The sequence below is a fragment of the Mercenaria mercenaria genome, chromosome 2 (genome assembly GCF_021730395.1).
Source record: "Mercenaria mercenaria strain notata chromosome 2, MADL_Memer_1, whole genome shotgun sequence".
In the NCBI taxonomy this organism is placed as follows: Eukaryota; Metazoa; Mollusca; class Bivalvia; order Venerida; family Veneridae; genus Mercenaria; species Mercenaria mercenaria.
This window is the reverse complement of record NC_069362.1, coordinates 40,838,070-40,865,832: the sequence shown is the minus strand read 5'-3', so window position 1 is coordinate 40,865,832 and position 27,763 is coordinate 40,838,070. Positions and strand designations below refer to the sequence as shown.

Below are 27,763 nucleotides of genomic sequence, written 5' to 3'. Positions count from 1 at the left end.
TTTCTGTTATTCATGAAATACACTGACATCAAAGCAAAGCTACATCGACACCGGTTAGATGTCAACACACGTGTTTAATAAAAACAAGTTTTATTGCGACTTCTTCCCTGGGGTTACTGTAAAGTGGTGTGGGGAACAAATCTGTACAAGACTGACTAGTTTGATTCATATCACTGTCATTTACGATGGCAGATAATCGGTGAAAATTATTCTGTTTCTCAAGTGACCATACATCCGGATCAGGAACATTTTGGTTTTCAAAAGTTCAAATTGAATTGTAATTAATGTTAGTAACTTAGTTTGTTAGTTAGTTAGATCTGAACTGTTGTTACTTGTAGTATTTGCCATTTATTACTGGTTACTGTTCTGCAGGAAGGTCTTGCAGATAATTTTCCTTATCCGCACCACCATCTGGACAATGGCTTAATTACTGTCCATGAGTGGCTGCTTTTTGATTTCTGACATTTGCAGCCACCACAAAACAAACTGTATGCTTCGGATTAGTTCTACTACACCACCATCGTGCCGATTATTTTCTACAAACGACTTACATACATAGGTTTAAATCACCAGAAAATTAGTAATTTTTACATAAATCAGTGACGAATTGAATCCCCTTTCGATACATGTAAGATTTATTTCAATTTATGGCCAATTCGTGACATAATCAGCATTTAAACCTATAGTATGTAAAGCGTCATCAGCGATGAAAATTTCATCGGAATTTGCTTCCACTATTTTGGTTTTTCGAGTGTTTGACGCGAGTGGGGATATTGCCAATATGAAAAAATTATCTCAATATTTCCTAGGATCGCATCAAATTTGTTGGACTAGGTCATCCTCCAAACTAAAGAGCATATTTTTCAATTTATTTGTTTACCATTAAATATAGATCTAGTGCATGTAAGTTTTTGAAAACCAGAAAGGGGGTGGGGTACCAGATTGCTTTAATGCATCACTTTACCAGTCAGGGGTGTAACTGTTTCAAATTATCGCAGTTTATAACCCATTTGAGTTATTGCTTATACTTTCATAACTTGTTTCAGTTATCATAAAATATTACAAAGCCCTCCTGTGCCAATTTCTCATTTTGAATGAGACTCATGCAATTATTTCCTGAATTCTTAAACTCTTATCTTTCCAGCTATGCAGTAAAAAATTTTACGCAAGGCTGATAAAAGTTTTACGCAAAAGTTTTAAAGCTATAAAACACTTAACATCCCATTATGCTATCAGGTCATGATCAGACTAAAAAAGAATTGGATTAACCACAGTTTGCTACTAGTTTCACTTTAAAGGTCACTTTGTGAGAACAGCAAAAAGACTCTCTTTTTTTTTTAATAACTTACCTGAGGTAACTATATTTTATAACTAATACAGGTTATAAAATGCTTGAATTATGTTGAAAAAGTTACTGAAATAGGTTACATAACTTAAAAACAGTTACACCCCTGACTGTTTACAGTACCATGTGTCCAGACAGGTAGTTGTTGCTTTAATTGTTCTGTATTTATATATATAATATTTATGTCACCACTATGGAAATTACAATATTATTTTTGCAGAAAATTAGAAGTTTTATGCCCACAAAATGTTAGTCATTTTTCAACTTATATTTGTTCAGACACATAATGGAAGAGCAGTCAGATAATAAGAAAGCACACAGAAAGAAGTTGTCAGGACCTAAAGCAGCCAGGAAGAGAGCAAAGCAAGATGTGGACCATAATCTTACCCCACAACAAAGGAATCCAAGAGCATTTTCAATACAGCATGCCAACAAAGCATTGAAAACTGTGCAGAGGTAATCTACACATAAAGTGTGTAACGGTCACTTATTCATGAAATGTTACTCTTCCTTCCAGCATTGCACTAGGGTAAAGCATGTCAGTTCTAAGAATGTAAACATACCTGTAAAGTACTGTAAGGCTATTAACTTGTATTTTCTGTCGTGAATAAGTGTAGTATCAGACATCCTGTCTTGGGTCAATCATTTAAAATTCAAATCCTTTTAAGAGTTTAAAATGTCCTTTATATAATTAAAGCATTACAAACTTGAAAATTCTCTTTATATGACATGTATGAATGAGAAACATTATTATTATTTTACCAGATTTATATAGCGCCCTTTTCATGATCAATTTCACGTTCAAAGGCGCTTTACATAGTTCAAATGAAGCCACACAGGGTGCATAATTCATCCTTCAAGCCCCCACGACAGAGAGATCAGAAATCAGATACAGGCTTGTCTGGCTAACTTAGCCTAGCTCATTGCAAATAGACAGCCTGGTTCTTTAACGTGCCCAGTGTATAGCACTGATACATGCAAGGATTGCCTGGGTTCCTGACCAGTACACCTCTAGTTGAGTGGGAAACACTGAAAAGCGTTTCTGAAAATTCCCGAGTAGCTGCCGGGGATCAAACCCCCGACCTCAGGATTGGAAGGCCAGTGTGCAAACCACTGAGCTATCCGTCCACCACATGTGTATGTTCAATGTTTTTTGGTGCTTAGTCAGTTAAAATGAACTGTGAATGAAAAACTGGATGTTACGAGCAGTGGAGCTATGTTATCTATCTGGCAGTCAGCCAGTGGGATGTTCATTTGCTTGAAACTCACGAAGGTTTCTGCTGCATCACCTCATATATGGTTAGACATTGCTGGATTGATCAAATTCTGTGATTCCATATGCCAAAATGTTTCTTCATAGTTTATCAATTTTGTTCTTATTCTTTGTGTATTTCCAATACAACCTTAAAACGCTATTATTAGATTTTATTTAATATGATTCAAAGATTAATATGTTAAATTTAATTCATTTGTTGTTTGATGACTATTAGTTGTTAGAAATTAACCTGCAAAGTAAACTTGCTCTTAGCCTCTATACAATTTTGGAGAAGTGAGGAATACCTTTTGGTGGAATACTATTTATAGAACACATACAGTCTAGACTGGCTGCTGGTATTAGTATTAGGCAGGCAGCCTAGGGAGCCGCGCAGTCTGGCTGCTTAAGACTGCTTAAGATAAGTTGAGAATTTGAACAAACTTTCTGTTGACTGGCTGACTAAGGCAAGTGGCTGTATAATATAGGTGGTTGCTAAGGCAGATTCAACTGTAATTTGATTGTTATTTATAGAACACAAGATTTGAAGACCAAGAAGCAGCATATTCCTATTGTTGATCGCACCCCATTGGAGCCTCCCCCTATCATAGTTGGTGTTGTAGGGCCTCCAAAAGTCGGGAAAACAACATTGCTGAAATGTGTGGTGAAAAACTTCACAAAGCAGAGGTTAACAAAAATACAAGGTCCTGTTACTGTAGTGTCAGGTAAGAATATAGATAAGTTTGCTGCATTTTTGTTGAAGGAGTCACAATTCCTTTCATTTAAAGGCACTGAACGCCAGATTTTGGCTAAAATGATCTTCCTTTAAAATTGAAGTTTGGTCATATTATGATCATTAGAACAGGAGTTTTTGTCTTTAAAATATCATAAAAATGTCAAATCCAGAACAAAAAAACATGCCTTAGTCGGAAATCGAACCTGGACCACTCTAGCACAGAGGAATACATACTTAACAGTTGTTAAGTATAAAGCTTATATTATATTTAGGTAATGAAGAAGTGAGAATATAAGTAAGTTTAAGATCCCTAATTCTAGCTGTTGTGGTTTCAGGCTTGCTTAATAGTTCATATACTAGTACACCATGACTGTTAGCCCACCCACTTAGCTCAATAGAGAGAGTGCAGATTTACGGATCGCGGGGTCGTGAGTTCTCTGTAACGATTTGATAAAAGACATTCAGTCTGATATCATTCATCCTCCACCTCTGATTCAAGTGGGGAGGTTGGCAGTTACTTGCGGAGAACAGGTTTGTACTGGTACATAATCCAGGAACACTGGTTAGGTTAATTGTCTGCCGTTACATATCTGAAATACTGTTGAGAAACGGAGTTAAACCCAAAACAAGCAAACAAACAAACACCATGACTGTTAAATTTAAACCAATGTCTCAAACATTTTAAACAAACAGCTTCAAGTACTCATAAGAATAATTAGAATTAAGTGATATGAAATAGACTTATGACAGAATTTGGAGTGAATATGACTGAAGTTTTCTTGTATTGATATTTTTAGGGAAGCAGAGAAGACTGACAATTATAGAATGTAACAATGATATCAGTGCCATGATTGATATAGCTAAAGTAGCAGACTTGGTAAGTAACATTGTTGACATAGTAAATGATTTGATCAAAGTTGCTGTAATTTTCATCAATATCCTCAAGTTATCTGTTTTTGATTTGGTTTATAGTTGTGATAGATGAAGTTTCTGAGTGTGTAAATAACCTTACACTGCAACATCATTAATATTTGTAGGGGAGCTGATTTTCATGATATGCAAAGTCGTCACTATATGACTAATTCCAGTTCCATGTCTTCCCATACTTGGTTTCAGTGTTGTTATATTTTCTGGTCCTTTGAGGTCATGGATTTCATTCAGTGTTAATGGATAGTAGAGTTCTGATGAAGATGATGCTAAGGGAGGTTAGAGGTGTTTCACATTTCATTACCTCTCTTCAACAGACTCAGTTAAACAGAGAACCTTATATTATTTTTGCTTGGTTCCTTTCTGTGCTGCCAAAAGAAGGCCTTGTAGATTTTAGTGCATATTGTACCGGTAAATATACTTTTAAGGATTTAATCCCTTAAATACTGGCAGGTCCTTCTGTTGGTGGATGCAAGTTTTGGTTTCGAGATGGAAACATTCGAGTTTCTCAATATCTGTCAAGTGCATGGGTTTCCAAGAATCATGGGAGTTTTAACACACCTGGACTCCTTCAAGGACAGCAAGAAATTACGAAAAACCAAGAAGAGGCTCAAACATAGGTTCTGGACTGAAGTTTATCAGGTAAATGTTGCAATCGTGGAGTGGGGCCTGTATGGCTAGGTGATGGAAGTTGCTGACCTCTATTGTGTTACTTTAAAATTAGAAATGTTTGCAATGGATTTAGTTTTGCTATATTGGCAAACAGGCTGTTTTCGTAAATATGTGTATTTGCCAAAAAGACCCTTATAATTTTAAGTAGTACCATATGGTTAACAAGCTGGTGTGTAATACATGTGTGTGTAATACATGCATAGCAAACTTAAAGCCTCTTGAAAATAAAATTATTTTCAGTATGCTATTCACATATTAAGATACATTTCACACATATACATTTTACAAAATTTATGCAGAATTTACGAAAAAGGGTTCATTGTGCAGAATAAAAGAACTTAAGTCTTAACTTTGATGTTCTTAAAATATTTTCCATTTATAAAGGGAGAATTGAAAAAAAAAAGTTTAACAAAAGGTAAAAAATCCGAGAATAATGTACAATTAGTTAAAGAATGAAGTTGTCATTCAAGAATCAATATTTTTCTAGGGTGCCAAGCTGTTTTACCTGTCTGGTATGGTGAATGGAGAATACCAGAAGACAGAAGTGCACAATCTCTGCAGGTTTATATCTGTGATGAAGTTCCGACCTTTGACCTGGAGGACAACACATCCATATATACTAGCTGACAGGTAATGTAGAATGGATAAGGGTAGGCAGTTGTGACAATTTATTTAAAGGATGAAAGAAAAGGTTTTGATTTTAGTCTGTTTTATAAATGATAATGGATTTAGAGACTAGATTATTTTGGTTTTGATCATTTTAGTTCTGGCTTAATCTGATAATAAGTAAATGATACCCCAGTACAGATTGATACCAGAAAAACCTGTTACAAATAGAAGTTTGTGTAAATAGGAGAAGTTCCATTGCTCTGTCTGCCCTTCCTTACTTGAATCTTGTCATATACCTAAATGAGTGTTAGAAAGTAGAGGCAGTCAAAACAGGGCATTAGTAACGTTTTTGCTAGCGCGATTCATGAATTTGCAGGAAGGCCCAATGTGGTTCATACTCATATAAACGCACAAATTAATAGCATTTAATTCTTAAAGATATATATTTCTTATGCATGTGTATTTTAGAATGGAAGATATAACAGACCCTGAGACAGTGCGACAATACAGTAAAGCCGATCGTAATGTTTCCCTTTACGGGTATCTACATGGCACGCACATGAAAAACAACATTAACGTTCATATACCAGGCTGTGGAGATTTCTCTATACATGATTTACAGTTCCTGTCTGACCCCTGTCCCACCCCTGAAAAGCAGAAGAAACGGTCACTTAGTCAGAGAGATAGACTGGTTTATGCACCAATGTCTGGCGTAGGTGGTATTGTTTATGACAAGGACGCAGTCTATATTGACCTTGGTGGAAGTCATTCACACACAGATGCACAAAGGGTAGGAATAATTCAAATTATTACATGACTCCGTAGTATTACATAAATTGCCAGTAAATAGTTTGTGCTGTATGACATGTCTATGATTAAAACGTGTTTCTGCATTAAAGTATAAAATTTAAAAAAATAACTGTGAATTAAATTCTGATGTTGTGTAATAAGACAGTAATTTTGACTTTTGACTGGCAAGCCTTTCAATAAGTATATGAAATGCTAAAGATTTTTTATTCACGATATTGATTCATAGAAGAGTTGAAACAAAAGTAATTTAAAGTTTGAGCGCTGAGCTTCTCTCAAAGCCTTCAAAATGGTTTTAATAGGAGGTATCTAATGTTAACTGATTTGTCATTGGACAGGATGAAGATGCTCCTCAGCCAATGAATGAGCTTGTGTCTTCTATGATGTCACTTAACAACCCATTGGATAAAAAGATGACAACATCACAGGTGTCACTATTCTCTGATGGAATCAAAAGTTCAGAAATGCTTGTTGATGATGACAGTGACCAGGAAGATTACAGGTATGAAATATATTTAGAATTAAAAAAACACGTAAATGTTTTATAGTAAGAAAGTTAAAAAGATGTATTTAGAATAGAATACAGGTTTGCAGGTGTTTAGAAAACATTGTGGTATTTGCAAGAAATGCAGAATACCCATTTACATTGAGTTTAAATCTGTGACAGGGAGACCTTTTTATACGCCCGTTTGAAAAACGGGACGTATTATGGGAACGCCCTTGGCGGGCGGATGGGCGGTTGGGCGGGCGGCGTCCACAGACCTTGTCCGGAGCATATCTTCTACATGCATGGAGGGATTTTGATGGAACTTGGCACAGTTGTTCACCATCATGAGACGGAGTGTCATGCGCAAGAACCAGGTCCCTAGGTGTAAGGTCAAGGTCACACTTAGAGGTCAAAGGTCAAATTCAAGAATGACTTTGTCCGGAGCATATCTTCTTCATGTATGGAGGGATTTTGATGAAAGTTGGCACAATTGTTCATCATCATGAGACGGAGTGTCATGCGCAAAAACCAGGTCCCTAGGTCTAAGGTCAAGGTCACACTTAGAGGTCAAAGGATACAAGAACGAAAAATTCAAGAATGACTTTGTCCGGAGCATATCTTCTTCATGCATGAAAGGACTTTGATGTAGCTTGGCAAAATTGTTCACCATCATGAGACGGAGTGTCATGCGCAAGAACCAGGTCCCTAAGGGTAAGGTCAAGGTCACACTTAGAGGTCAAAGGATACAAGAATGAAAACTTTGTCCGGAGCATTTCTTCTTCATGCATTGAGGGATTTTGATACAACTTGGCACAAATGTTCACAAGCATGAGACGGAGTGTCATGCGCAAGAACCAGGTCCCTCGGTCTAAGGTCAAGGTCACACTTAAAGGTCAAAGGTCAGATACAAGAATGACATTGTCCGGAGCATTTCTTCTTCATGCATGGAGGGATTTTGATGTAACTTGGCACAATTGTACACCATCATGAGACGGAGTGTCATGCGCTGGTCCCTTCTTTTGAATTACTTCCCTTTGCTGTTACTATAAATAGCTTATATTGTAACTTTTTCATTACAAGTCGTAGGGAAAAATCGAGACCACTTTTCTGTAGTACAACATGCATGTTACATCCAATTCTGAGGTGTATTTTGAGCTATCTCTACCTGGTAAGGATTTTTGTTTGGACTTGTAATTTTTTTTTTTTCGATTTTTTTTTTTTTTTTTTTTTTTTCTCTTTAAAGATTAACTTCCCTTAGTTGTTACTATAAATAACTTACATTGTAACTTTTTTATAATTGACCGTAGGGAAAAACCAAGACCACTTTTCTGTGGTACAACATTGATGTTACTTTCAAATTTTGGGTGTATTTTAAGGTATCTCTACCTGGTAAGGATTTTTTTTGTGGACTTAGAAAAATAAAAGAATTACAATAATTTCTAAAAAAAACAACATTGTAAACAACTAGAAAATTAAAATTCCATTTGCAAATACAGGTGCTAGTGTAAACAAATTTGCTGTGACGGGCGTATATTGTGACATTCTGCACCTTTGTTATTTTAATGGAACATCCATAGTGAAGTGGTAATGGTTGCTGACTAGATTTCTTGCTTCCAATCTCTACTGGCTGGAGCCCTGCTCAGGTTGTCACTAGAGGAAGACAACCTGCTGCATTGGATATATTTGGTGGTTCTATACAGGTGCCCAGTGGCATGATCTGACCTTGGGTCTTCCTTCACTTTAAAACCTGGAAAGTCGCCATACATGTATGACCTAAACTGTGTTGATTAATCTTAAGACTTCGGTTCACTTAGAATACATCATGATAGTGAAAACTTTTGTTAAAATGTACTCAATAAAGGCTTCCTGTATTACTTCTTCTCTAACACGTGTCAGTGATTTTTATACCCATACTTTGAGTTAGTTGTCAAAATTTAATGCAGTACACTTTTACGTGTCCCATATAAGGAGGAGAAAGAGGTCGTGATCACTCATTTGAAATAGCATAAATTGCGGATATTAGAATTGTGCTTCTTTTACTTAAGTGGAAGTAGGCAGTTTGAAACAGTAAAGGCTGATGGTAGAGTGAGGCGGAGGGCAGTATTTGATAAGGAAGTTGAAAAGGTGAAAGTTGATGGTAGTGATGATGATGATATCTCAGAACCTGATGATGATGATGAGGATGATTCTGATTCTGATGATTCTGAAGAAGAAAGTGATGATGACAATGATGATGATGATATTACCAACAAGAAGCAGCACAAACAGAAAGACACAAAGGTAATTTTAACTATATTTCAGGTATCCGCTAACAGTTACATTAAAATTAAATATTCAAGTAGAAAATGGCTACAACTATGAGACAGTAATATATAAGTTGAGTTCTAGAACATGAAATTTTTGATAATATCAGACTGTCATCTATTTAAATCTACAAGTATATATGAAGCTTGCACTTTGTGAGCTAGCTTACTTTTAGATATAACAGCCAGTTCAGTATGTTTGCCTGATGGTTTGAAAAGTGAATAAGTTTTATTTTTTGTAAGGTGTAGCTTACAGTTTGTATAGATGTCCCAGTGTTAACTTCTGACGAAAATTTAGTGTAAAAAGTCTTTTTTACTTGTAATCAGTTATTTTTAATGCCCCCGAAGGGAGGCATATTAGTTTTCAACTGTCCGTCCGTTCGTTAGTTAGTTCGTTCGTCACAACGTTAACTTTTTGCATGAAGGCACTTTACTCGCGAACCACTGCACCCAGGACCGTCAAACTTCACATGCTGATAGTACTTATTGAGTACATGACTCCTATTGACTTTGGGGTCACCAGGTCAAGGTCATCAGGTCAAAGGTCAAGGCGCTGCGGGGGCATTTGTCACCATTAGTGACAGCTCTTGTTTTAAAGTTGAAGAGCTTGGGGAAAAATTTTAGGTACCATTTTGGAATGGAAATTTAGAAGAAATGAAGGACAAAATGAGATTTATTTAGCTGCAAAAAAGGAGAAACAGTTTTTTTGATTAATCTGATACATACACATTTCTAAAAACACTGTTGTGACATGATTTTCAGAGTAAGCCTCTTCCAGAGATGGATCTTGCATCTGATGATTCAGATTCTGATGAAGAGGAAGTACAGAAAATGAAAAAGTTGAAACCCTCAGATTACAACAGTGATGAAAATGATAGTGATGATGATGATGATGATGAGGTTGAAAGTGATGATGCAAGTGATAATGAAATGAGCAGAAGTAAAAGGAATAAAAGTTGTAAAAGCAAGAATATTGATGATGTCAACAAGGATGAAAGTGATAGTGACGAAAATGAAGAAGATAGTGATGATGATGAGGAGGAGGAAGAGGACAATGAGGATGATGATGATGACAGTTGTAATAAATGTGATAATATTCAAAATTCAAGTAAAAGCAATAAAACTGGTAGTGAAAGTCTAGTTAGCAGCAAACAAACTAGTGCTAAGAAAAAGAAGTTGAATGATACACCAAATTCTAAAAGAAAAACCAGTATTAAGGAAGCTCATTCAAGTGTAGATAAATTAACTAGTAAAAATGAAAAGTCAGAAAGTCAAGGAAATGAAAGTAGTAGTGACTCTGAAAGTTCAGGTGAAAGCGATTCTAGTGAAAGTGACATAGTAACATTTAAAACTTCAAAACAAAAATCACCTGAACAGAAACTTAATAAAACAAGTGATCCCAATGAAAAGAAAGCTTCTGGTGATAGCATAAAGTCAGGAAAATCATTGTCCGAAAAGTTATTGAGTCTGTCAGAGACAGATTATTTTATGTTGAATGCTAAAAAGAAAACGGAAAATGAAGATGTATCAAAAGTAGAGGAAAAAGTGATTGGTGAGGCAGATGAAGTGGAAGATGAGGAAGATGAAGAAGAAGAAGCATCTGATATGGAACAAGATGATGAAGAGGGTAATTATGTTGTGAAATGGGTGATATTACATCACATATTTTTTTAGTGATTTGCTGAAATATGATGGTATTTTATATCTTGGAAAGCACACACTAATAATAATATTTTTAACAATAATAATGATAATAATTATTGTAGAATAATGGTCATAATGAAATCTTTGTTTAGTGAATGTAACATACAAAGTGAGTATATGGTGAAGAACAAATTTTGATCTTGCACAGAAACACAACAAATGTACTGGCTAAAAAGGGAAAGTTTATGTGATGTCCACATCAGTGATAAGTATAACACCCCAGTAGGATATTTGTTGACAAAAAGAAAAAACATGCAAATCCATTTTATTCGTTTTCAGTTAGAAAATTGATGATTTTGTGTAGGACAAGGTGCTTACTGGTGCTTTAACCTTTAGCCTGCTTTCGGCAAGTGGTTCTGCCTGTGCAACCTTTGCAGACCAAGATCATGGTCTGACTGTTCGCTTTTCAGTCAGTAAATTTTCAGTGAACACCCATTCAGATAACAAATGGCACTGCCCAAATTGATTGACAGACCAGTCCATTATAGAAATTTAGTGTGCTAAATGTTAAATATTTCCTAGAACTTGGGTCTTTCTCCTCCATCATTTTAATGCCGGAAAGTTAATATTTCTGTTTTGCTTAAACCCTGACAAAACACATAAATTATATAATATGTATATAGAGGTCAGCCCATATACTAAGCATTAGTCTATGATATTTATAGATGGATCATTTAGATGGAAACATGACCTCGCTTCCCAGGCAGCTGCTAACTTCAGACAGAGACAAGCTGGTAGAATCAACTACAGAAAACTAATCTACGGAAAAGGTCAGAATTCTGTTAAATGTTTTTGTTACATTCCCCACACTAAATTATATATTTTATTGGTTTTTTTTATTTCCATCATACTTGTTCCTCAATCTCCATCCATGCCCCCCCCCCCCCCCCACTCCACCCCTTTCTGATTTTCTTTTTATTTCACTCTTTTTTCTCTGATATGTTATATTGATAATATTACATATTAGATTGGTGGTTTGTTACCTCATTCTGACAGGTTGTTTACATCTTCCTGATGGGATGTTTTACACCATCCTGATGGGATGTTTACATCTTCCTGATGGGATGTTTACATCTTGCTGACAGGTTGTTTACATCATGCTGATTGGTTGTTTTTACAGTTTTAAATATGTTTACTTTTTGCAGATGAGACAGGTGCTGAAGAAGCTGATCAAGGTGATGAAGAAGATGAGGATGAGATTGGTGGACTGTTTAAGGTGCTGAAGGAGAAGAGCGAGGCTCAAGCCATCGATAGAGTGGCTGTCAACAGTACTGACTGCTCTAAATGTCTAAAAAATACACTTATCCAGTTAGATATAGACAAGGTAAAATATCAACATTAATTTATTGGACTGAAATTGATATGAAATCAGGTAACTCTGGTACCTTTATTGATGACCATTATATTGATAAAACTTTGTTGAAAAGTCATATTTAAGTTCTAAATAGAACTTGTAACTGATCATACGAAACTGTCCTGTATTTATAAGAATTATGAGCACAGGACTTCTTATATATTGATTTGAAACTGAATACCTTAATATGCTTTGTCCTCATGCTGATGATTTGAAACCATCAAGAGTCTGAAATTAACAGTAACCTTTAACGTTTAGCCGTTTAGGGGAGCTGTGTTGTAGTGGATAAAATGCTGGTCACTCAACCAGGGGATACAGAGTTCAGGTCTATTGCTAAGGGTTATAAAACGCAGTTTCTAAACTTCAGCATCTGATTGGCTACTTTATAATCATTAATATTTATTGGGGACTAATTGTTTTGAATTTCATGGTTGCAAAAATCCACAAAATTTGATTCCAATGAACAAGTTAATGTCCTATTCAATTTACCTTGAAAAATTGAAATTCATATCCTGGGTTCAAGCCTCACTTAAGATGTTAAATTCTTCATGTGAGGAAGCCTTTCAGCTGTCTTATGGAAGGTCAGTTGTTCTACTCAGGTGCCCGCTCACAAGGAAATAATGCACATAGGAGCACCTTGGGTCCACCTAGACCATCAAATCTAGAAAGTCGGTGTATGACCTATGATTGTGTTGGTGCGACATTAGACACGAACGTAACAGAAAAAGAAAAAAAAAGAAAAAAAACTGAGTTCATATCCCATAAAGCAAACTTTTTTAGGCAAAATGACAAAATTCCATGCCCAAGAAATGCAGTGATTTCACAGTCTTTCTAAAAGTTGACCTGTGGAAATGTTGTATTCTTAAGCTGGTCTTGAAACTGAGTTTTAGAACATTGTAGTCTGGTTAAACAGGCCATTGTACAGTGGTCAACAATTCTATTTTATAACCATGAAATCTGGTTAAGGTTGCCATTTGTCAGTGGTCTATAATTTCAGTTATAATATATGATCTCAAAGCAAAAGATTTTCCAGGAAGCAAACTAGAGAGTGATTCCAAAAACCATTGAAAAAAGGTTACTGTTTAGCCAAAATAAAAAAGTTGATAGAAAATGGAAGTTCTCTGTATATTTACAGATACAAGAGATGATAGCAGATTGTTTTGTCACTGGGAAATGGGATGAGGATAAAGATGCTGAAGCATTGTTACAGAAAGATGGTAAATTTTACGTGTTTGTCATAAATCCTCTTCAAGTTCACATTGTATGTTGGATGGTTGCTTGTTGCTTTTGATGAATATTTACACACATGTTAAAAACTTCTAGGAATAGTTTTTAGTATACTTTCTGCTATTCCCCTACAAAGAGGCATTATACCAAATGAGAGACATGAATTATTTACAATTCTTAGCATAGATTAAAGACTTGTTTATTATTAATGGTACAAAATAGCTATGAGTGTTAGTAGAAATATTTATAAGCAAGCCAGCAGACTTGATACATTATTACATTTGAAATAAAGGCTGATGTTTTGACATCAAATTAAGGAATGCTTGTATGTTATATATAGTTTTCAATTTTGCCTATGTATTTCATCTTTAAAGGTACCGGTATATTATGTATTATACTTTTACCATTATGTATTAGAAGGGTTATATTTAAATCTGTGAGCAAGTGGTAAAATATGCCCTCTTGGAATCACTTGCTCTTCACGGCTGTTGGTTCTGACTTTGGGTGTAAAATTCTTTCATAAGAGGAAGCTGGCTTGTCAAAGGATGCTGGTTCTACCCAGGTGTCCTCCCATGCCTGAAATAATGCTCTGAAGGGCGTCTTTGGTCTTCCAGCACCACGCAAAGGTGAAAAGTTGCTGTGTCACGGTGATGTTTTACCTGACAAATAAAAAAATAAAAAAACATGGGAAAACGGTATGAGTTAAAGCAAAATAGATGCAACTTAATACTGCATATGTTTGATTGTTTGATTTCCCTTCAGATGAGTTATATGGAGATTTTGAAGATCTTGAGACTGGAGAACAACATAAAGGAAAAAAAGAAGCTGATGATGATGATATTGATGATGAGGAGGAATTGGGGTCAGATGGAGAGAAAGATAAACAACCTGAAGGTAATTCTTGATGTGTATAGTCATTTTATATAACTGGGCTAATCGCTGAACCATCATATCTCTCAAAGTATGATTGAATGTTGTTTATTAAGTAACTGCAAGCATTCAAATGTATCTGTGGTTGTGTCTTAATGGCATATAATACCTACTTATGACAGGATTTCCAATTTATCTATATATAAGTTTGATATGACAAAAAATGCGAAGTATTTTAGTACATGTACTTGGAAATGTATGTGCTGATAAGTTCTTTCAGGTTTTTTCTAGCTAATTTGGGAACATAGCCTATACCCTCAAAATCGGGAATTTTGACGGATAAATGTTCCAAATTGGGAAATATTTAGTCCAATAGGATATAGTAAGGATGTGTTTAAGCACTTTCTCATACACTTGTTTCACATTGTACAACCTCTTTAATATACTTCCATTACAAAATTGTCCATAATTTGGTCAATATTTGTGCAATTTTGATGAAATTTTTTTCAGAATGTACATTGGGAATTTTTGCACTCATTTTGGGAAAAACACATACTTTTTGGTATTGGGAATATAGCCAAATAACGGCTATAAAAACGGCTGAAAAAAATCCCTGTCTTTCCTTACAGGTTAATAGTGGAAAAAAAGTAGTATTGTTCTATCCAGCTGGACAAGTTTCTTCATTTCTTATTCAACTATCCAATATTAGATAGACTGATTCAGCACCAAACACAGCTGTATGTCAGTATGAATTTTGAATAGGATATAAAAATGTGTATATTACTCTAGAAAACAATTATTTTGGAAAAAGGCTGCATAAAGGAGCCACACCTCCGGACTGTTCAATTCCTTATAAAAACATTTTTTAAAGAAAAGTAACATACCTTTTTATTTTTAGCTCACCTGTCACAAAGTGACAAGGTGAGCTTTTGTGATCGCGCGGTGTCTGTCGTCCGTCGTCCGTCCGTGCGTGCGTCCGTGCGTGCGTGCGTCCGTCCGTAAACTTTTGCTTGTGACCACTCTAGAGGTCACATTTTTCATGGGATCTTTATGAAAATGGGTCAGAATGTTCATCTTGGTAAATTCTAGGTCAAGTTCGAAACTGGGTCACATGCCATCAAAAACTAGGTCAGTAGGTCTAAAAATAGAAAAACCTTGTGACCTTTCTAGAGGCCATAATTTTCAATGGATCTTCATGAAAATTGGTCAGAATGTTCATCTTGATGATATCTAGGTCAAGTTCGAAACTGGGTCAGCTGCGGTCAAAAACTAGGTCAGTAGGTCTAAAAATAGAAAAACCTTGTGACCTCTCTAGAGGCCATATATTTCACAAAATCTTCATGAAAATTGGTCAGAATGTTCACCTTGATGATATCTAGGTCAAGTTCGAAACTGGGTCATGTGCCTTCAAAAACTAGGTCAGGAGGTCTAAAAATAGAAAAACCTTGTGACCTCTCTAGAGGCCATATATTTCTCAAGATCTTCATGAAAATTGGTCAGAATGTTCACCTTGATGATATCTAGGTCAAGTTCGAAACTGGGTCACGTGCGGTCAAAAACTAGGTCAGTAGGTCTAAAAATAGAAAAACCTTGTGACCTTTCTAGAGGCCATATATTTCACAAGATCTTCATGAAAATTGGTCAGAATGTTCACCTTGATGATATCTAGGTCAAATTCGAAACTGGGTCACGTGCCATCCAAAACTAGGTCAGTAGGTCAAATAATAGAAAAACCTTGTGACCTCTCTAATGGCCATATTTTTCATGGGATCTGTATGAAAGTTGGTCTGAATGTTCGTCTTGATGATATCTAGGTCAAGCTCGAAACTGGGTCATGTGCGGTCAAAAACTAGGTCAGTAGGTCTAAAAATAGAAAAACCTTGTGACCTCTCTAAAGGCCATATATTTCATGAAATCTTCATGAAAATTGGTCAGAATGTTCACCTTGATGATATCTAGGTCAAGAATGAAACTGGGTCACGTGCCTTAAAAAACTAGGTCAATAGGTCAAATAATAGAAAAACCTTGTGACCTCTCTAGAGACCATATTTCCCAATGGATCTTCATGAAAATTGGTCAGAATTTTTATCTTGATAATATCTAGGTCAAGTTCAAAACTGGGTCACATGAGCTCAAAAACTAGGTCACTATGTCAAATAATAGAAAAAACGACGTCATACTCAAAACTGGATCATGTGGGAAGAGGTGAGCGATTCAGGACCATCATGGTCCTCTTGTTATTTTGAGACATGTCCTGGTACTGAAATTCCACATAATTAACATAGCTTTTTGGAGAATATTTCAAGTATCCAGTTGTTTGTTCACCAAGCATTTCTGCAGTTAGGTAATATACTGCTATTAAAACCAGAAATACTTGATTTAATACTGGTCTTATTATTTGTTCTATGACCTTGGACAAGTAAAACCACCTCTGACAGATAACAGGTCCAGTATGAAATCATTTGATTAGTAACATATTATCACATGCTTGACATTGTGGGAGTGTAATAAAGCCGTTACTTAAAAGTGATCATTAATAGTATAGGAGATGTTGGTCAAATTGACTTGTTTATATAGTAAAAGAAAGTAGAATTTTTGATGTTTCAACGTGAAAGTTAACATGTGATAAAAAGAATTACATTTGTGACATTTGTGTCTTTCCACATGAATTTACCTCTTTAAACTCTGTTGTTTGCTTTTTAGAGGCTGCATGCACCACATGGTATAGATTTTCAGTATTTTAAAAAAAGAATGCAACCAGAATTATGAGCAGTCACAACTGTATTCTAAGGACTTCTTGTTATTTTTTATGCCCCTGAAGGGAGGCATATTAGTTTTTTCGTCACAGTGTTAACTTTTTGCATGAAGGCACTTTACTCGCGAACCACTGCACCCAGGACCTTCAAACTTCACATGCTGATAGTATTTATTGAGTACACGATCCCTACTGACTTTGGGGTCACTACGTCAAAGGTCAAGGTGCTGCAGGGGCATTTGTCACCATTAGTGACAGCTGTTGTTTTGTTGAAAGAAATATTATGTGAGTCTGTAAACAGGAAGCATCTGCATAATTTTACAAAAAAAACTTCGGGGGAGGGGATTCAGTTGAGTTTGGTGTCTATAAAAAAAAACTGTAACTTTATTTTTATTATATTGTAACTGGGTAATATGCTATTTGCAGAAGTGAAGAAGAAAAAGTCTGAAATGACTGCTGAGGAGAGGCGTGTGGAGAAAAAACGTAAATTGAAGGAAATGTTTGACACCCAGTATGATATGAAGGGAGACACTGAGTTCTATGATAATTGGAAAGAGGAGCTAGAACAACAGGCTAAGGTGAGTCCTTGCTGGCTTCTTGTGGGTCAGTACAGGTATGAACTGTAGGAGGATCCTCTCATGAGTCTGAAAACTAAGGTACTGACAAAATGTATTTGCTGAAATGCAGTCTTTCTGTGCAATGATATAAAAATACAGTTTAGAAGTAAAAGGCTCCAGTATTTCAAAGTTATGCAATACTAACTCCTTATAACAGTGACATTAATTAACCCTTACCATGCTGGACACGATTGATTCTGCCTTTGCAATCAGTGTAGAACAAGATCAGCCTGCACATCCATGCAGTCTGATCATGGTCTGCACTGTTCACTATTCAGTCTGACAGTAAATTTTCAGTAAACATCCCTTCAGTGGATAAATGGTACTGTCCTAATTGGAAGATGGACCAGTCCATTTTAGAAATTTAGCATGGTAAGGGTTCAGTTGTTTTCTTTAAAGTAGTCTTCAAGGAAGCTGACTTTATGTAAACATTTATATTAAATTTTATGTGTGTGAAAAAAATAACAACATGGTTTTAGGGAACTGTTTTATTTGCTGCAAATTGGTAGGTCAAAAGAATTTCAGTAATTGTAGAGAATCAATTTATAGAATTTTACCTGTTTGTTTTCTGTTTTACAGATGAACCGTTCAGTGTTTGAGGACATGGATGATGATTTACGGGTTCAGTATGAGGGTTTTAGACCTGGCATGTACGTAAGGGTAGAGATACACGGGGTCCCGTGCGAGTTTGTCACAAACTTTGATGCTACATACCCAGTCATCCTAGGAGGCTTGCTCAGCATAGAAAATACTGTTGGTTATGTACAAGTAAGTATTAGAGGTGGAAGGAAAACCTTCCATTTAAAGTATTTTAAGACAGGAAATGGGGATCCAGGAAAAATTTAATATATGACAATTTCACTTAAGTTACAAGAAATCAATTTATTCTACTAACTGGTCTTCCATGGTAATGTTAAGAAAGGTTGCAAAAATAGTCCTTGTAGATTTAATACATTACAGGCTACATTCTAGAAGGTTTTTGTAAATGCTGAATGCCTGCCTTGTTGCTCAGTAGGTAGAGCAGAAGACTGTGAATCTACAGGTTGCAAGTTTGACCTTTGGGTACTGTGCAGGGAATGTTTTGTGTGATAATTTCTTTGTAGTCAATACGTATGAAGTCATTTGTCTGCCACCATTGATTCATGTAGAGAAGTTGTCAGTTACTTGCAGACAATAGTTTAGTATGAGTCAAAACCCAGGTACTCTGAACAACTGTTACATAGCTGAAATAATGTTAAAAGATGGCATTATATTCACATCAAACAAACATGTTAATGCTAAAAATTCGCTGACAGCATGACATTGTGTTAATTAAGGACAAGCTTTTGAACGTTTTGGATATTAACATACCCTATCAAAAATGAAAAATGCATCCAAATGTAAACACATGTCATTATATACTCTGTGATGAAATATTTGTGTCATATGATTATTACAGACTAGATTGAAAAAGCATAGATGGCACAAGAAGATACTGAAGACAAAAAATCCTCTCGTTTTCTCACTTGGTTGGAGAAGATTCCAGTCTATACCCCTGTACTCTATACAGGATCACAATATGAGGAACAGATTACTGAAATATACACCAGAACATCTACATTGTCATGCATGTTTCTGGGGTGAGTTGTGTTAATCTAGTTGATAAGCCCAACTGGCTTGACCATTATGGTAGAACACTAGGATTGGTAGTCTTACCCTCGGATGAGAAATTTATGTACTGTAAAATCATTTGATTTTTGGTGATACCAATTTGTGTGTTTCAAAATTAGAAGGTAAAATGGATGGGTATTTTGCTTATTTGCAGAGATTTTACCTTTGTCATGCCGGACCCGATTGGTTCTGCCTTTGCAACCAGTGTACTCACTCTAGCATGATCAGCCTGCACATCTGTACAGTTTGATCATGATCTGCACTGTTTGCCATTCAGTCGGTATGTTTTTGGTATGCACACCTTTTAACAGTTAATAGTACTTACCAAATTGAAAGATGGACAAGTTCATTATATAAATTTAGCAGGGTAAGATTTAATTTTGGAGATTGACTCAAACGCAAAATCCACGAAAATGAATCCCCTGCAAAAGTGATGATTTTCCCGTATGTGACGATTGACAGAAAAAGAATTGTCTTTGATATTATATTTCTCCACCTTAGCATTATATTAAGAGGCTGGCAGTTACTTCCAAAAAATGGGTACTTGTGAAGACTCCAGGAACAACTATTGAAAACTGTCTATCAAAAACAGCTTTGAACTTGGTGTAATTGAAAATGGACAAAGAAGTGATTCTTTATTCCAATGCATTATCCATTGCGCAGTTTTATACAATTCTTTATATACTTTTGTTATGTATTTTGTGGTCTAATAAAATTTCCCTTTTGCTGGCAAAAGTGTTTTGAAAAGTATTAAAAAATCGAATTTCAAATGGATAGGTAGAACCTGCATGAAATTCACTTTTATTTTTCAGGTCCCATAACTCCTCAGGGTACTGGTTTGTTAGCTGTTGAAAGTGTTGCTAATGTAACGGTAAGAATTATTGTTTAAGATATTGAGTGTAGAAATGACATATTAACTTAACCCATTTATTTGATTAATGTCACTAGGTTTAAAAAGAGATGACTGTATTATCGAGTTGATGTCAGTAATTGTTCTGTAACCTACCTGAAACTAATAGAGAATCGATCCAACCGATTTTCGTGGCTCGAATGAGATATACTATCGAATCATAAAATATGGTCTTCCGGCACGTGCACAGAGCGTCTGACTTTGGATTTTTTGGAAGAACATGTTTTTTGCTTGTGCGTAATAAGCGTCCACATAACTTGTCCGAACCGCAGCGTCTTGCACATCAGTACAAATATGTGCAGTATTGTTTTGTACTCTAAAATTTACCTTTAAATTGATATAAATGCATATTTCTGGGCAAGCTGATGGACTGTAACAATTCCCGATAGAGGCATTGCCTTCTTTCATATTATTGACCAACAAGATATTCCATATTCCAAAATATTATATGAAAAAATTATTTTCATGATGCGGAAATTATATTTGGGCAGTCAGTATCTTTAGTTTCCATTATCAGTTTCATGCCAACCATGCTTGCAGTTACCCTGTCCAGTCATATGAGCATGTTTAAGCAGACTATCTAATATATGAATTGATTTCTCCAATGTGCAGAAGAAAACTTGTAATCATTATTGATATAATTTCTGCATTTTCATGAAACCATGAGTTGTCTATGCTGTATTGTATCTTATTTTCCTGTTTCACAAGGTAAAGGGCTTGGTCAGTGAGCTGTAAAGGTGCTTCTACTTTAAGTGATGAATTATCTTTAAAATTTTCTTTCTAGGCGGATTTCCGTATAGCAGCTACAGGAGTTGTTTTAGAGTTGGACAAGTCACAGCAGATTGTGAAGAAGTTAAAACTAACGGGCACACCACAGAAAATATACAACAAAACTGCTTTTATCCAGGTATATGTAACTAAATCTTAAATATTAATAAGATTGAAAAAAATGTTAACATTGTGTTGACCAAGTTGTCTGGCTGGCATCATGGTAAATACATAATTCAGATATTGAGACATCATTACTGTGATTGGGGGTCAAATTCAGCATATTAGGCCATTTCTTTTCCTAACGGGAATGGGGCTAGCACTCTGACCCTGTAAGGAGGGTAAAGGCATGGGTAATTGGAGCATGCTGAAGAAACACTTAAATTTTGGGTATTTTAAAGTTAAGGAGGGGGAGTGGAGGGCTTTTGCAGTATCCTAAAACACATTAAATTTTACAGCAGAGTGATTTTTAGCTCACATGTCATGAAGTGACAGTGTGAGCTTTTGTGATCGTGCAGCGTCCGTCGTCCGTGCGTAAACTTTTCCTTGTGACATCTCTAGAGGTCACAGTTTTCATGGGATCTTTATGAAAATGGGTCAGAATGTTCATCTTGGTAAATTCTAGGTCAAGTTCGAAACTGGGTCACGTGCGGCCAAAAAGTAGGTCAGTAGGTCTAAAAATAGAAAAACCTTGTGACCTCTCTAGAGGCCATAATTTTCACAAGATCTTCATGAAAATTGGTCAGAATGTTCACCTAGATGATTTCTAGGTCAGGTTCGAAACTGGGTCATGTGCCTTCAAAAACTAGGTCAGTAGGTCAAATAATAGAAAAACCTTGTGACCTCTCTAGAGGCCATATTTTTCATGGGATCTGTATGAAAGTTGGTCTGAATGTTCATCTTGATGATATCTAGGTCAAGCTTGAAACTGGGTCAGCTGCAGTCAAAAACTAGGTCATTAGGTCTAAAAATAGAAAAACCTTGTGACCTCTCTAGAGGCCATACTTTTCAATGGATCTTCATGAAAATTGGTCAGAATGTTCACCATGATGATTTCTAGGTCAAGTTCGAAACTGGGTCATGTGCGGCCAATAACTAGGTCAGTAGGTCTAAAAATAGAAAAACCTTGTGACCACTCTAGAGGCCATAATTTTCAATGGATCTTCATGAAAGTTGGTCAGAATGTTCACCTTGATGATATCTAGATTAAGTTCGAAACTGGGTCATGTGCGGCCAATAACTAGGTCAGTAGGTTTAAAAATAGAAAAACCTTGTGACCACTCTAGAGGCCATAATTTTTAATGGATCTTCATGAAAGTTGGTCAGAATGTTCACCTTGATGATATCTAGGTTAATTTCCAAACTGGGTCACGTTTGGCCAAAAAGTAGGTCAGTAGGTCTAAAAATAGAAAAACCTTGTGACCTCTCTAGAGGCCATATTTTTCACAAGATCTTCATGAAAATTGGTCAGAGTGTTCACCTAGATGATATCTAGGTCAGGTTCGAAACTGGGTCATGTGCCTTCAAAAACTAGGTCACTAGGTCAAATAATAGAAAAACCTTGTGACCTCTCTAGAGGCCATATTTTTCATGGGATCTGTATGAAAGTTGGTCTGAATGTTCATCTTGATGATATCTAGGTCAAGCTTGAAACTGGGTCAGCTGCAGTCAAAAACTAGGTCATTAGGTCTAAAAATAGAAAAACCTTGTGACCTCTCTAGAGGCCATACTTTTCAATGGATCTTCATGAAAATTAGTCAGAATGTTCACCTTGATGATATCTAGGTCAAGTTTGAAACTGGGTCACGTGCCATCAATAACTAGGTCAGTAGGTCAAATAATGAAAAAACCTTGTGACCTCTCTAGAGGCCATATTTTTCATGGGATCTGTATGAAAATTGGTCTGAATGTCCATTTTTTATGATATCTAGGTCAAGTTCAAAACTGGGTCACATGAGCTCAAAAACTAGGTCACTATGTCAAATAATTGAGAAAAAAAAACGACGTCATACTCAGTTCAAAACTGGGTCATGTTGGGACAGGTGAGCGATTCAGGACCATCATGGTCCTCTTGTTTAATAAAAGATGATGTGTATGTATTGAATAAAGAAATATTGGGTCTTTAGAGTATCTGTGATCAGGGTCATTTTCACTGAACACAGAATTTTCCTTTCCAATTGATGAATTTTATTTAAAGGTGGATAATCAGATTTTGGCCATGTAACGGATTTGTTCGAAACTTTAGCATCTGATCATTTACACTCATTTATGTACACTTAACACTTAACACAAATTAGATTTTCACTGGAGGTATTTTTAAAATTTCATTTTCCTATCCTGGTTGCCCAACCAAGATAGAGTTATTTTATCATAAGTATAAATTTGATAAACATACTTTGCTTAAGGGAATGTATAAATATTAGACATATTGTAATATATTTGTAAAATATTTGCATTAAAAATTATGTATTTAGATGGAATTCATTAGAAACGCAAGTTTGAAAAATTATTATTACCTCCCTTTGCCTATCTTGGTTGCGCAACCAAGATAGATTGGAAATAAATGAATTCAGAAGCTACACACAGCTTTTAAACTTGCATTTTGGTTCAGATTGTTCAATAGTTGATATGTCTATCAAATGCAAATGTAAAACTAGACATTGTATCGAAATAAAAGCAATACCCAGCTTTTTATATACTTTCATATTAAAGGGGAGTAATTACAAAATTTTATAAAAATGATAAAATATACATTTCAAATAGGAATCTAACTCTATGTAATCGGTCTTTTTGTTCCTTAAATAATTCTCTACCAGAATATACAAAAAGTAAAAAATGTCATTAAATGTAGCTTAAATGTGATTGACCACCTTTAACTACAGCCCAGATATTTCAGAAATGCTTGTCATGCAAAAGTTGTTGAATGTTTTGTTTTGAAGTGAAGATTTAAGCTTGATTTGTTTATATATAGGGTATGTTCAACTCTGTGTTAGAGGTTGCCAAGTTTGAAGGAGCAAGTGTTCGTACTGTAAGTGGGGTGAGAGGCCAAATCAAGAAGGCAGCTAAAACACCTGAAGGGGCATTTAGAGCTACATTTGAAGATAAAATCTTATTAAGTGGTATGATTTTCACACTAAGTCTTATTGTTTCTTTATGTATCATAAAACTTGGCTGGTATTTACACATCAAGCCTTACTGCATACATTGTGGACATTATTCTAGAAAAGTGATCTTAGAAGAGTCATTGGCCTTTAAAGCTTTCAGTATATGATTTTCTTGCCTTGTTTGTTATCAGATTATGAGCAGTAACACAAGTTACATATAGCTATACAGCATACATATTTTCTTCTCAAATAGTTTTGTGGAGGAGTGGCTTATTTCCTGCATTTATTTTTTTCTAGCCTTGGCTTCATTGTACATACCAGTATACTGTTAAATCATTAATATTCTTGGGGGACTTATTTTCGTGGTTGAGTCAATCCACAAAATTTAATCCCAACGAACAAGTAAAATTCTCATTCATTTTATATTGAAAAGTTGAAATCCACGAATTCATATCCCCACAAAATTGTCATTTTGACCAAAACCATGAAATTTCATGCCCACGAAATTAATTGATTTTACAGTATGAAGCACAATGACATGATTATGTTCTGTACCTTTTACTATTTTTTTTTATAAAATTCCTTCCATGTTTGTACTTTTAAGCTTGCATACTTTATTTACACCTTTGACATTTTGGTTTTACAGATATTGTGTTTTTGCGTAGCTGGTACCCAGTTGAAGTTCCTCAGTTTTATAATCCGGTAACCAGTCTATTATTACCTAAGAGTGAAAAACAAGGCTGGACAGGTTTGAAAACACTTGGTGAATTACACAGAGAGAAAAACATGAAACCCAAATTCTCAGATGACTCTGTTTATAAGGTAAGTTTACCCTTACCCTTCTAAAATTCTAAATTGGACTGGTCCATCATTCAATTTAGACAGTACTATTAACTGTTAAAGGGGGTGCTTATCAAAAAAGATTCTGACTGAATTGCAAACAGTGCAGACCATGATCAGCCTGCATGGAAGGGTCGCAAACGCAAAATCACTCGCCGCCAGCTAAAGGTTAAGCTGCATGTACATAATAATTTTATTTTACAGCGCAGGCAGTTCCGTCTTATTTTTTATTTTGCATAACTTGCTAGATGCTGTAAAATCCTGGTTATTTGGACTGGTTCTTTTTTAATTTCTTAGATTGGTCAGTCTTTAGAATTGAACTGAAATTAAGTTTCAACAAACAAATATTGCATTAGTCTTTATTGTAAATATGAACTCCACAAATTTACTTCAAAATCATTTGATATTGTGGTTTCTGTGGAAAATCTACGTTGGGAAGATATGATTTGTTTTTTTCGACTTTTTAAGATAAATTAAAGTAAATTGTAATTGCTTGTTGAATTTAATTTTACAGATAGACACAACTGTGAAGACTGTCTAAATTAGTCCTCCAGTATATTAATGATTTAACAATATTTCCTCGTAAATCTTTTTTTTCCCCCAAACAAAATTTAAGGTAGATCTGCACAGTCATTTGGATAATTTTTCCCCCCAAAGTTTCATAATAAACTTAGAAAATACAACAAATAACAAAAAGATAGGGTCATGTACTTTTCTTATTTCCAAATACAGAATCCAGACTTCATTCTACGTTATCCGATGAAGTGACATTATGCCATCACTTCCAGTTTTCAAACGTGTGGAACTACCTTAATGCCTATAAATAAATATAAATGACTTAGCAGTATGTATCATTTATTTGATATGATTACTTCTCAGTGTTGTACAGTAACCTGTGCTCTTTTACTAAATAAAACATGTTTTATGTATTAAACATAGTTTCTGCTTATACCTGATTCTTTTTATTTTGTCATATTTACAGAAAATTGAGAGGAAAGGAAAAAGTTACACACCATTATCTGTACCAAAATCCCTACAGAAGGTGCTACCATTCAAGGACACACCTAAATCACTTCTGGCTAAGAAGGACCCTGTTCAGCGTGTAGCCATTCTTAGAGAGCCACATGAGGCCAAGGTAAAATGGTCAATCCTTAATTTTGACCTCTTTGCACTAGATTATTTTTTGGTAAAAAAAATGAAATCATTTACTAATAGAACAAAAATGGATCTTTACAAAAACACATCATAGATGTTATCAAAACTACACAATTTTAGGTTGATATGTATTGAAATATTTACTTTATCTGTGTATGAGTTTCTTTTAATAGCTTAAGAATATTGAGAGTGGAAAAAATTAGACTTAGGCACTCTAAAGCTTACATTGAACATACATGTTGCTAACAGCTTGCATGTTTACATAGACCTCTGTGTCTTCTCTAAGCTCCTGATTTATTCTTGGCTACCTAGCAGGGAAAGAATATGTTTGTCCAAGCATGCGCCACGGATAGATATTCTTGTCTTTTCTCTAGGAAAAAAATCTTGTCTAAAATAGCGTGCACTTGGGGTGATATTACATAGTACTGGCAATCTTATGACATCGTATACTATAAAAAAAAATGCCAGGAAATGTCCGTATCTGTTTGTCACCATGATCTAAAATGTCATGTGATCTAAATCTGTTGAGCTTACTGGGGTTACTAGTTGTTTTAGAGCATAACTTTGAAATTGATCAGTGGTAAGGTTGCGTTCTTACACTTTTCTTGAAACTTTGGTTTTATAATCACAGGTCTCAAAATCACCATATATTTCTAAACTTACATATGATTCATGTTTTTCAGATTGCCAAAATGATGTCCATGTTAAAGTCTGTACATGAGCACAAGAAACGTTCCGAACATGTAAAAATGCGAGAACGTGTCGCTCAGCACCAGAAACAAATGCAAAAGATAGACCGAGAGAAACAGAAGAAACACAGAGAAGTGAAGAAACAGGTGTTCAGAATGCTCGGGAAAATGGAGAATAGAAAGAGTAATAATAAACGGGACTAAATCAGGGATAATTTTTGATGAAATGAAAAATACATTTTGGAGGTTGACATTATGTACCATATTTCAAAGCATGTGCATAAGATTTTTTATTATATCTCTTCATGGTAAAAGGTCTGTCATAATATGAGATAATTGAAAATTTATATGAATTCTGATGATTTTATTTCCAAAACTGTTGTAAATCATATTTTAGAACCCTTCCACTCTTCATTTACGTGTTGCGAGACAGTCAGTTGAGTTACTTTATAAATCCTAACAGATACAGACCTACTTCTTCCTTGAAGTAAATTTCTACATGTACCAACATATGTATACATTGGTTGAAATCTTGTTGTAGTTTTTATAATTATGTACATCAATGAATATGTCTTATTTTGAATGATTTTGTTTAAATTGAGTGTATGCAAAGAAGTATAAAATACATATTATAGCTCTTTGGTGTATGTTATGTCATGCAACAGACTTCAATAAATGATAAAAACACAGGAAATCTTTTGAATTCAAAGCTACTGTTTATTTCTGTTGTTGCTTCTTGGAGGTACAGTACATAAATTGTGAAGACATCTGTAGGGTACAGTACATAAATTGTGAAGACATCTGTAGAACATGCATATGGCAGATGTGTAGGATCTGGCTTCATGAGTGACACAATCACAGCCCAAACAGTTTGGATAGTTAATCACCAGCCACAAGTGGTGGGCGGTTATAGGAATGGTCTCTGTCCGTCCGTCTATTCATCCATAACACTTTGTGTCTGCTCTGTATCTCCTAAACCCCT

At 35.3% G+C, this 27,763-nt stretch overlaps 1 protein-coding gene across 2 annotated transcripts; it reads left to right on the top strand.

Moving 5' to 3' along the window:
- Window positions 1-40: 40 nt before the first annotated feature.
- Window positions 41-27,550, top strand: LOC123563798 (ribosome biogenesis protein BMS1 homolog). Of its 2 annotated transcripts, none has more exons than XM_053536111.1 (23): window positions 41-277; window positions 1,625-1,801; window positions 3,132-3,322; window positions 4,131-4,210; window positions 4,714-4,902; window positions 5,420-5,562; window positions 6,010-6,331; window positions 6,687-6,850; window positions 8,881-9,115; window positions 9,901-10,765; window positions 11,508-11,612; window positions 11,988-12,166; window positions 13,332-13,413; window positions 14,186-14,317; window positions 17,475-17,626; window positions 18,245-18,433; window positions 19,104-19,284; window positions 20,128-20,186; window positions 21,010-21,132; window positions 23,965-24,112; window positions 24,744-24,919; window positions 25,920-26,072; window positions 26,776-27,550. In XM_053536111.1, the coding sequence occupies exons 2-23, from the start codon at window positions 1,632-1,634 to the stop codon at window positions 26,983-26,985; spliced, it is 4,248 nt and encodes a 1,415-aa protein (XP_053392086.1). In that variant the 5' UTR covers window positions 41-277; window positions 1,625-1,631; the 3' UTR covers window positions 26,986-27,550. The 2 variants fall into 2 exon arrangements, with proteins under 2 accessions (XP_053392086.1, XP_053392079.1); XM_053536104.1 differs by having other exon boundaries at window positions 41-286.
- Window positions 27,551-27,763: the final 213 nt, after the last annotated feature.

Coding starts and splice junctions, on each gene's coding strand:
- LOC123563798 (XM_053536111.1), top strand. CDS start 1,632: ATGGAAGAGCAGTCAGATAATAAGAAAGCACACAGAAAGAAGTTGTCA. Junction 17,627..18,244: donor AGCTAGAACAACAGGCTAAG/GTGAGTCCTTGC, acceptor TCTGTTTTACAG/ATGAACCGTTCAGTGTTTGA. Junction 24,920..25,919: donor CAGATGACTCTGTTTATAAG/GTAAGTTTACCC, acceptor TCATATTTACAG/AAAATTGAGAGGAAAGGAAA.